This window comes from Xiphophorus couchianus, chromosome 5 (assembly GCF_001444195.1).
Source record: "Xiphophorus couchianus chromosome 5, X_couchianus-1.0, whole genome shotgun sequence".
In the NCBI taxonomy this organism is placed as follows: domain Eukaryota; kingdom Metazoa; phylum Chordata; class Actinopteri; order Cyprinodontiformes; family Poeciliidae; genus Xiphophorus; species Xiphophorus couchianus.
Genome location: NC_040232.1, coordinates 1,313,782 through 1,323,972, shown reverse-complemented (window position 1 = coordinate 1,323,972; position 10,191 = coordinate 1,313,782). Strand labels below are relative to the sequence as shown.

The following is a 10,191-nucleotide window of genomic DNA, read 5'->3' as shown; positions in this document are numbered from 1 at the left end:
GAAGAGGAGGCGGAAGTAGCGGCAGCAGCGTCTGTTAGCTTCGTGCTAACTGCAGCGACCCAGAGGCATGTCTACGGCCTCCAAGGTGGTTCTGACGGTTTCTGTGGTTCTGACTGTCAGCTCGGTGGCCGGGGTCCACCTCAAGCAGGCCTGGGACCGGGAGGTAAGCGGACCGGAACCGGGCTGTACCGGACAAGTTGACCAGGTGGTGGACCCGGGTCCACCCAGACTCATCCGGACACAGACCTGTAGAGGTAAAGTCCAGAACCGATCCGGTTCCGATAGAACCCTCAGGGTTCGGGTGGTTCTATGGTTTAATGAGCGAATTGCCGGTAACCCTGGAGAAAGAGCTGGTTCCGGTCCACTTCATCATCCTCACTTAGAGAGGAAGATGGTTGCCAGCAGGAAAACTTCCCAGTCAGAGGTCAGAGGCACAGGCTGAACCCCAGAGCTTCACCTCTACAGGTCAAAGGTCATAACTCTGGTGGTAGTCCTGTTCTCCCCATCAATCAAACTGTAACCAGTTCTGGTTCTGATCTGGTCCTGATCCTGGTCCTGATCTGGTTCTGTTCCGATCCTGGTTCTGAGCCAGTCCTGGTTCTGATCTGGTGCCGGTTCTGTGCAGCGTCTGCGTGAGGGCGTCCTGCGGGATCTGGACCGGCTGCAGCGGAAGCAGCAGAACCTGCTGGAGGAGCAGAAGGTTCTGACCCAGCAGCTGGAGGAGGAGAGGCGGGGCCAGGAGGCCAGGCTCCGCCCACAGGACACCTGAGTCAGGTACGCACACCTCAAAAAGACCCTCACCGTGACGGGTCATTCTGAAGACGTCCTGACCCGGTTCAGGGTCCAAACCGGCGGCTGGTCACGTGACCCGTCCAGGCGTCTCTTCTCCAGGAGATGGACGGCGGCGGCGCGGCGGAGGGTCTGGAGGAGGGGGAGGTGGAGGGGGAGACGCTGCTGATCGTGGAGTCGGAGGACCAGGAGGACCTGTCACATGACCAGAGCGGAGACTCGCTGACCAGCGACCTGGGAGAGGACGCGGACGGCGGCTGGGCCTGCGAGGACATGTCCTTCTACTGTGACCGCTGCCACAAGTGGGTCCCTGCAGGTGAGCCAATCAGAGCTCTGCTGCCTGACTTGTTCTGCTGTTAAATCAAGATATTGGGAGGGAAAAAGCAACCCTTCAAAATAAGAGCACGAATATTAATGTCAAGCTACTTGGAGAATTAAAACTTCAAACCATCCCAGGAAATTATTGCTTCAGAATTTATCCAGACAAATAAACTTAGAGCTAAGAGCACTAACAATGTTCAATGTTGGCAAAGGTGCTAAGCTACAAGTTAGCTCCGCTGCTAGCAGGCTAGCATCCTGACCTGGTTGTGGTTCCAGGTCAGCTCCGCGGCGACCAGCCCAGTTACCTGAAGGGAGACAACTTCTTCAAGTTCCTGTGCTGCGACTGTTCTGAGGATGGCAAGGAGAGCTTCGAGAGGCTGAGGCTCACCTGGCAGCAGGTAAGGCCCCGCCCCCTCAGCAACTGCACACCTGTCCTGCAGGTTGAAACAACTTCCTGTGCGCAGGTGGTGATGCTGGCCATGTACAACCTGTCTCTGGAGGGAACAGGGCGGCAGGGCTACTTCAGGTGGAAGGAGGACATCTGCGCTTTCATTGGCCGTCACTGGAACTTCCTGCTGGGGAACAGGTGAGTTTCCCTCGGAGACCTGGCCGCAGGAAGCGGCTCTGTCCATATGTGGTGCAGTTCCTGTGCTGTAGCGGGCCGGTACCCCAGCCGAGTCGGGCGGCCAGGTGACGCTGGTGCTCTGATGTCGGCAGGAAGAAGACATCCACCTGGTGGAGCACAGTGGCCGGCTGCCTGTCCGTCGGAAGCCCCGCTTTCTTCCGGTCCGGAGCGCAGGAGTTCGGCGAGCCGGGTTGGTGGAAGCTGGTCCAGAACCGCCCCCCCACCCTGAGGCCGGACGGCGACAAGTCCGGCACCAAGACCAAAGGTGAGCGGCGGCGGCGGTGCGCCGGCGACCGGCCGAGCGAGCCCCGCCCCCTGACCTGTGGTTCCGCCGCAGCGACCCGGCCGCCCCTGGAACCCATCATCACGGTGGAGGGCCTGCGTAAGCGCGGCGCCAGGAACCCGGTGGAGAACGCCATGCAGCTGAAGGAGAAGCGCAGCCGCACACAGGAGGCCAAAGACATCCGGCGCGCCCAGAAGGAGGCGGCGGGCGGAGGCTACGCCGACCGCAGCGCCTCCTCCACGCCCGTCAAGCTGGCCTTAAGCCGCAGCGGCGTTCGCCGCCCCGACCTGGTGCTGGAGCGGGGCGAGGTCGTCGACTTCTCGTCGCTCAGCTCGTCGGACCAGACGCCGCTCACCAGCCCCTCGCCCTCACCGTCACCGGACTTCTCCGGGCCGGGGACTCCGGCCTCCCACTCGGCCACGCCGAGCCTGCTGTCAGAGGTCGACCTGATACCCGATGCCATGCCGCCACAGGCGCTGTTCCACGGTGAGTACGCCCGCCGCCAATGTCGGTGCAGACGTCAATTCCTGACTGCTGGCTCCACCCACAGATGACGAGGAGCTGGAGACGGAGGGCATGATCGACCCGGGGATGGAGTACCTACCCCCGCCCAGCGCCAGCCACACCGGTCAGAAGAAGCTCCGCCCCCCACATACTCTCATCAAGCGGGAAGCTGAGAGTGAGGAAGACGACGCCCACGAAGAGCGCTTCGAGCAGCCGGCGGGCTGCGGTGAGGCTCCGCCCCCTGACAGGCGCGTGGCAGAGCGTCGCAGGATGAACCTTCAGGACAAACTGGACGGCGCCGCACCGCGGCCCGTCGTCTCCGCCCTCAGCCTCTACGACGAGCGGCTGCTGCTGCGGCGGCTGGACGGCTGCCCGCTGGCGCTCGCCGTCACGCCACACGCCAAGCGCCTCCGCAGGAAGCTGCTGGTCCGCCACGCCAAGCGTCAGAGAGGGCTCCCCCTGCTGGACATCGACCGCGCCGTTAGCGCCGCGCTCAGCCTGGTGGGAGGGATCTACGCCACGCAGGAGGCGGAGCCACGGCCCGTGGGTGGGGTTAAGAGAAAGTACTGCACCAGCAGCCAGGAGCAGCGGATTCTGGACCGCTTCCAGGTCAGAACCTCCTGGTGCAGGTCAGAACCTCCGTAGGTCCGACCGGCTCTGACCCGTCTCTGTCCCTGCAGACCAGCGCGTCCAGCCGGCCGGGCGTCCAGCAGCGCTCTGTGTCTTTCTGGCACCGCCTGATGGGAGCCGAGGGCGGTCTGGACCAGAACATCAAGAGTCCGTACACGGCCCGGATCCTGAAGCCCTTCATCAGGTCCGGAACCGGCCGCCATTCACACATGCTGCAGTCTGAGTCTGCCGAGTTCTCTACTGCAACGATTCATATCAAATAATTCCCCCATTATTCTTGAAATATAAAAAACAAAGACAGATTGGTAACTAACATCACTTTCTAATGTCATAAACATATGAACATGTTCATCTCAAAGTAATGAAAACTGGACAAAACCAGAGCAAACCTGGAAACCCAAACTGTCCCTGTTAGCCAGCTATCTGGGCCTAGCGCAGTCTGACTCACCAGGAGCTAACTAGCCTAGCATGTCCTCACCTTCTTCACAGGTAGGAGTCAGGCTGGTTTGGGGAGCTGCTGACTCTGACTCATCTGCTGTTAAGTGGTAAAACCAACAAGTTAAATATATTTTCAATAAATATTTGTTCTTCACTGATGGTGAATTAGAGGCTAACAGCTTAGTTAGCTTAGCTACAGACTGCTAACAGGTCGATAGCCACCGACCTCTTGAAGAAATTGACTCCCTTCCTTCTCTAACCCTGGTTTTATTATTATTTTTTGGGCAGCTGGTTATTATCTCTTTCTCTACTGACTGCTAAACACCGTCACCGTCCGGCGCGCCCAGCAGGAACAAACCATTTCATGTAGAAACGGGGGGTCACTAAATATGGACGATGGCTTTCTGGTCTGGGAGGGAGAACATTTAACTCTCACTGCTAGAAACAAGTCAAATCAACCACAGCATTTATTGGATTAGTGACAAAAGGGCCTTTTGGTATTAAAAAATACATTTTTGTGGGGGGCCCCCTAGTGGTCAGGCCTTTGGAGTGCTAACTTTCCCTCCTATGAGGAACACTCGGTTCTGGTCCTTGTGTCTCTCTGTCTCTCCTTCACCTGTCCAACTCTTTCTCAGGAGGGATTTTGAGTCCCGCCCCCTAAAGCTCCGCCTCTTGGCTGAGATCCGGGCGTTTCCTCACAGGACGGATCCGGACTGGACCCCAGAACCTGACGCTCCCATTGACTACTGCTACGTCCGGCCCAACCACATCCCCTCGGTCAACGCCATGTGCCATGACAGCTTCTGGCCAGGTAGCCCCGCCCCCACCAGGCGCTGCTATGGCGGCTGTGGCCTCTGACCTCAGGCGTGTCCCTCCAGGTGTGGACCTGTCCGAGTGCCTGCAGTACCCGGACTTCAGCGTGGTGGCGCTCTACAGGAAGGTGGTGGTGGGTTTCGGGTTCATGGTTCCGGACGTGAAGTACAGCGAGGCGTACATTTCCTTCCTGCTGGTTCACCCGGAGTGGCGGCGCGCCGGCATCGGCACCTTCATGATCTACCACCTGATCCAGGTGAGTCCGGCCGCAAACACACACTGCCGGGACAGGTGTGTGTGTGTGTTTCAGACGTGTGCGACCCGTGTGTTTCAGACGTGCATGGGGAAGGACGTGACGCTCCACGTGTCGGCCAGCAACCCGGCCATGCTGCTCTACCAGAAGTTCGGCTTCAAGGCCGAGGAATACATCCTGGACTTCTACGACAAATATTACCCAGTGGACAGCAGCGAGTGCCGCCACGCCTTCTTCCTGAGGCTGCGGCGCTGACCCGCGCTCTGGACCTGGTTCTGGTTCTGGTCCTGGTTCTGGTCCTGGTTCTACCCTTCCAGTTTAAACCTTTAGCTCTGTGTTTTCCATGTTTGACCAGCAGGCGGCGCCGTTTCCCAGAGTCACAAATGAATCTGAATATATTGATAATTTTTCATCCTGATTTGATTAAAATGATAAAAATAATTTTCTCCTCCTGATGACATGAATAAATAAGAACTTCTAAATCAATGTTGGGTTTTATTTCCATAAACTTTCAGAAACGACCTGACTGGGGTCAAAGGTCAACCCCACAAATATTCCATCACATTCCATCTGTAGGTTCTGATTGGTCCGATCGAGGGCAGCCGTCACCATAGCAATCCAAGATGGCTGCCTCAATTCGTCACAGTAACGGGTCTGAAGCAGAACCAAGGAGTCTGAAACTCTGAAGGCGTATAGCGTTGTGGACCAGCCCGGTCCAGTCAGAGGAAGCAGCGGGCACTCAGGCCAGGTGAGTCGTACCTGAGCAGGAACTCGGCGATGGGCAGCCAATCAGAACCCAGAGCTGCAAATTTCTTCATCCTGAGGAAGAGGAGAACGCCTTGAGTCACATGACAAACTGAAGGGGGGGTGGTCAGAATGTGGGCGTGGTCAGGGTTCATGAATCAGGTGTTTCCACCTTCACTGTAACACCTGTGGCTCCGCCCACACCACCTGTGTGAGGTCATCAGGTCCTGGCGGCTCCTGGCTGGACTAAAACAGGAAGTAGGTCATGGTGACCATTCACCATGGTAACCGCCAGGACGTGGCGGTCCGCCCCCTGCTGGACCGACACTGGTCAGACGGGTGACGTCTGATCCGCTGCTCACCTGCAGCCAGACAGCCAATCAGAGCCCAGCTAGCTGGAGACAGCCCGGCCTGATCCGGTTCGGTTCTGTTCTTACCAACAGGTCTGGTTCCAGGTCGGCATCCCGCTTCCTCCTTGGACTTCCTGGAAGACAAAGCAGAGTTCTGAGCCAGAGGTTCTGATCCATTTCAAAACAGCCGGAGGAGAACCCCCAGGTATTCCGCAGGTCCCAGCCGGGTCGGAACCAGCTCTGTCAAGAGGAACCAATTTCATCCTAAAAGTAAAGTAGGAAGGTTTGGGATGGAGAAATGTGATCTTGTCAAAACAGAATTTTTATATGTTGTCAACTTTTTTATTATTTATGGTAAATATCATATTCACACCTCCAAACATTTACAACAAAAACCTAATTTCCAGATTTTATTATCTTCTATTAATATCTATTTAGAATCCTTAAAAATCAGCTCAAATGCTAAAGCCATTAAATCATAACTGCCCTTAAAGAACTGCAACCCTGGAGCACCGATTTGATTTTGACATTGAGAAATAATTGTTCTATGTTCTGTAAAGCCCGTTTATGTTATATCTGTTTGTAACTATTACTGTTCTATGTTGTTCACATATGTTCTTTGTTTGCAATAAAAAAAATAAATAAATAAAAAAAAGTAAAGTAGGAAGTAGTTTCTGGGTTTCCCCCTCCGGCCACCAGAGGTCACTGTTCGTCAGTCCGATCCAGTTCTCCTCTGTCCGGATCAGAACCACCAGAACGGGCGTAAGGGATAGCGTGACCCACGTTTGGAGGCCTTGAGTCCTCGACGCGGCCGTCGCAGGTTCGATTCCCGGGCCCGGGAAACTGGAGCCACAGAAAAACCCTGGAGGAGAAGAAGAACCAGAACATCCTCTGTTCTTACCGGCTCCGTCTGTAGCGCGCTGTGTGACACTGCTCAGCGTCTGGACCCGACCCGGTACCGTAGAACTACCCGCCGGGCCACGACCGTCGGGGTCGCCGTCAGGTCCGACCTGCTGGACACAGAGGTTCTGTTGGGTCAAATGTCTGCCTCAGAACCAGTTCAGTGAACCGGTCCAAACCTCACCTGCCGGTTCTGATTGGCTGCTAGCGAGAAGCTCAACGTCAGAACCACTTCCTCCTGGTTCTGCTGGACCAGCGCCGACACCATCTGGACCGGGTCAGAACAACAAACCGGATCAGAACCATTCTGGCCCACATTCAGCTGGACCACAGGTTCTGTTCCTCAGGTGAGCAGCTTACCCGGCCCAGTCGAGGTTCTGCCAGCAGGGTTCTGAAGGAGGCCCGGTTCTGGGTGTAGCTCCTCAGGTGAGAACAGACGTGGTCCAGTTGGTTCCTCCAGTAACCTGCAGAACCAGAACCAACAGAACAATCAGAATCGACAGAACCATCGGGAAGATCCCTGGACCGGGCCGAGCCTCTGATGGCGTTGCCATGGTACCTCTACCGGGGCTGACGGCGCTGAGCGGCGGCCGGGGGTCGCTCCTCGCCGCCTCCCGCCGGCGCCACAGCGCCCTCTGCTGGTCCCGCTGCTGCAGCTCAGTGGCTGATGGGTAATAGAGTCCGACGGTCTGCGTGGACCGATCCACAGGGGGAGGAGCTACACCCCGTCTGGAGGCGGGGCTCTGTGGGGGCGGGGCCTGCAAGTACCCAGCCTGTTAACAACAGGAAGGAAGTAAGCGGACAACAGGAAACCGGTGTCTTTCTACCTGGCTGTGGGCGGCGTCCTCTTCAGGCGGTGAGATGTCACTGCAGGGTGTGGGCGGGGCCATTGCCAGGAGGAACACGCCGCATGCCGCACAGTGGGGGGCGTCCAGCGGTGCGCTTGCTCCACACCGCCAACACGTCACCCAGCAGGGGGCTTGGCCAGCCTGGATACGCACAACAATGAATATCCCACAATGCTTCACTGCCCAGCACACCAGGAGGTCAAAGGTCACCTTGGTGCCACAACGGTCACAGAATCTGGCATCATGGCGGTTCAGACGGCGGCACCTGGAGCAGGACCACATGCTGCCGTCCGCCGGCCCACCAGAGGGGGCGCCGCCTCCACCCAGATCGACCTGCAGCAACACAAACAGGTAAACCCGGGCCGGTTCTGGTCTGGACGTAACGGCGGAAGGTCAGAACTCGATGTGAGTACTTCTTGGTTGACGTCCGGGTTCCATCAGTACCTGACCCATGGTTGCTAACAGCGATGCACCTTGAGCTCACCTGCAGGGAGAAGCCGGCCCGGGTCCCTTCTGTGGACGCCTCGCAGGTCCAACAGGTCCGAGAGTTGATCGGAACCAGGCAGCGACAGGAAGGACACGGCAGCAGCTGAGACAGCAGGACAGACGGTCAGTCCGTCTGTCCTGACCAGCCGGCAGCAGCTGGACGGTGGACGAGTGCAGTACCTGTCCTCTCCCAGCAGGGGGCGGCCTGAGTGTCGGTACCGGAGGAATCACAGCGCCACACTGAGAACAGAACCGAGCGAACGGGTCTGAAGGGCAGACGCAGAGGCAGCGGGGACACCTGGAGACACAGAGGACCAGGACATGTTCCCCAGTGGACAGGTGAGGAACCACAATACTAATAATACACCAATAATAAACTGATAATAAACCAACAGCAAAGATATTCTGACACTATAAAAACAAACTAGTTGGAAATCAGTTTGTATTTCATTGATAATCGATTTAGTGGGCGTGTCCTAATGGTAGTGTCATCAGAGTGGGGGTGTCCTGAGAGCCTACCGCTGCGCAGCGGCGTCTCTCGGCCGATGGGTTTGCGGTTCGCAGCTCAGCGGCGCTAGATGGTGAGAATCCTGGCAGACAGGAAGTAGATCACAGTAAAAGGTCGACCAGGTCTGGAACTTCCTGCTGGATCTCTCGTTAGCCTGTTTACCGCAGAGCGGGAGCGTCGGGAAGAGCTGGTCCAGGCAGCATCAGGATCTGGAATCCCGGCACCTCTGGAGCATCTGGAGGGTAGGGAGACCGGCGGAGGACTGGACCCGGTCCGGCCCGGTTCTGAAGCCGGACTGCAGGTGACTTTCCTCCACTCAGAGCGTCCAGGTGGTCCTTCAGGTGTTGGATCAGAACCGGACCGCTCATCAGAATCGTAGCCTCCTTCAGACTGGACCTGAAGCAACAGAACCACGGAGGCGGAGCTCTTCAGATCAGACAGGTGAGCGAGGTCAGAGGTCGGCTACAGGCCGCTGATTGGCTACCTGCTGGTCTGGTTCCGCCTGACCCACGGAGAACACCTTGGTGACCACGGAGCTGCGCCTCCCGTCCCTGCGCCGCAGTCACACTCAGCGGAGGGAAACAGGAAGTGATGCAGCTCAGGTGTTTCTGCTGAACGTTACCTGGCGACGGCCACGGCTCTGACAGACACCCGGCCCGCAGGAAGCAGGACGGGACCCGTGTACTTCCTGCTGCCAACCTCTGACCCTCGTTGCCCGGCAACCGGCTTCGAACCATCCAGAGTGAAGAAGATCAGCACACCTGGAGAGTCTGAAGAAACACACACCTGGAGAACCAGGGACACCTGGAGGACCAGGTTTAGATGTACCTGACTGGATGATGTCTGATGCTGGTTGGATGTGGTTTTAATGTGGTTGGATGCTGGTTGGATGTACCTGACTGGATGCAGACGGGTGTCCTGGTGTCGATGCGGGTCTTGGGTTTCCGGGTCACGCCCTCGCTGATCGGGATGATGAGAGGAGTTGAAATGGCGCCTGCTGCCATGGCAACCGCTGGCCGATAACGGTCACTGAGCTGCTGAGAGGCAGAACGATTGATTATTGATCTTATGTAGATCATTAACAACATGTTACCTCAGAGGATCACAAACTTTGATGAACGTAGTTCAGATCCGGTTCTGACCCGGTTCAAATCCAGTAGCAGAATGCTCCAATAGTTCCATTTCCTGACAAACTGGTCCCTAGTTTAGTTCCAGTTCTGATCCGGTTCTGACCCTTGTTTGGTTCTGGTTCCAGTTTTCTGTGAATTTCGTCAAAGTGAATCTCTGATCGGGACATCGGCTGTATTTTCACTGAAGCGGGGCTGTTGCGTTAAGGGTCACCATGACAACGGGATCACAGTAGGCTCCGCCCACAGCGCTAAGCAACAATGCTTGGATTCTAGAACCAGAACCAGAACCACCTTCCCTGGTTCGGTCCGGCACAGTTCTTATATATTTAATATGATTCAATCTCGTCCGGATTTTTCTCGGATTTTCTGGGTTTCACTGCCGACTAAAACAGCCGCAGTATTTTCTACATTAAAACTCCCGGTAAAATGTTTTAGCCTAAATATCTGATATATTTTATTTCATAAAACGGAACTAGAGTTCCTGAACAGAACCGACCAGCAGAATATCTGCAGGACCCCGACTCCTTTGTAATCAGGCACGGCGCAGGACAGCTCACACCGAGAGACGC

General features: G+C 56.5%; 3 protein-coding genes across 12 annotated transcripts; 2 read left to right on the top strand and 1 right to left on the bottom strand.

Moving 5' to 3' along the window:
* Nucleotides 1–1,032, top strand: pet117 (PET117 cytochrome c oxidase chaperone). Of its 2 annotated transcripts, none has more exons than XM_028016473.1 (3): nucleotides 1–163; nucleotides 626–774; nucleotides 892–1,032. In XM_028016473.1, the coding sequence occupies exons 1-2, from the start codon at nucleotides 68–70 to the stop codon at nucleotides 767–769; spliced, it is 240 nt and encodes a 79-aa protein (XP_027872274.1). In that variant the 5' UTR covers nucleotides 1–67; the 3' UTR covers nucleotides 770–774; nucleotides 892–1,032. The 2 variants fall into 2 exon arrangements, with proteins under 2 accessions (XP_027872274.1, XP_027872275.1); XM_028016474.1 differs by lacking the exon at nucleotides 892–1,032 and adding an exon at nucleotides 841–860.
* kat14 (lysine acetyltransferase 14) lies at nucleotides 892–5,142 on the top strand. The gene is made up of 10 exons (XM_028016459.1): nucleotides 892–1,105; nucleotides 1,387–1,508; nucleotides 1,575–1,696; nucleotides 1,828–2,000; nucleotides 2,073–2,504; nucleotides 2,569–3,131; nucleotides 3,203–3,336; nucleotides 4,226–4,401; nucleotides 4,469–4,659; nucleotides 4,738–5,142. The coding sequence occupies exons 1-10, from the start codon at nucleotides 895–897 to the stop codon at nucleotides 4,909–4,911; spliced, it is 2,298 nt and encodes a 765-aa protein (XP_027872260.1). The 5' UTR covers nucleotides 892–894; the 3' UTR covers nucleotides 4,912–5,142.
* On the bottom strand, nucleotides 5,135–9,963 carry dzank1 (double zinc ribbon and ankyrin repeat domains 1). 9 transcript variants are annotated; one of them, XM_028016464.1, is made up of 17 exons: nucleotides 9,603–9,963; nucleotides 9,388–9,529; nucleotides 9,115–9,262; nucleotides 8,977–9,043; nucleotides 8,655–8,888; nucleotides 8,504–8,574; nucleotides 8,165–8,282; nucleotides 7,983–8,087; nucleotides 7,709–7,831; nucleotides 7,478–7,639; nucleotides 7,210–7,408; nucleotides 7,011–7,114; nucleotides 6,835–6,918; nucleotides 6,652–6,763; nucleotides 5,838–5,884; nucleotides 5,573–5,762; nucleotides 5,135–5,475 (listed from the first exon to the last, which is right to left on the bottom strand). In XM_028016464.1, exons 2-16 carry the CDS (start codon nucleotides 9,494–9,496, stop codon nucleotides 5,664–5,666), a joined length of 1,782 nt encoding a protein of 593 aa, XP_027872265.1. In that variant the 5' UTR covers nucleotides 9,497–9,529; nucleotides 9,603–9,963; the 3' UTR covers nucleotides 5,135–5,475; nucleotides 5,573–5,663. The 9 variants fall into 9 exon arrangements, with proteins under 9 accessions (XP_027872265.1, XP_027872263.1, XP_027872264.1 ...); XM_028016462.1 differs by having other exon boundaries at nucleotides 9,388–9,526; XM_028016463.1 differs by having other exon boundaries at nucleotides 5,587–5,762; nucleotides 9,388–9,526.
* Nucleotides 9,964–10,191: the final 228 nt, after the last annotated feature.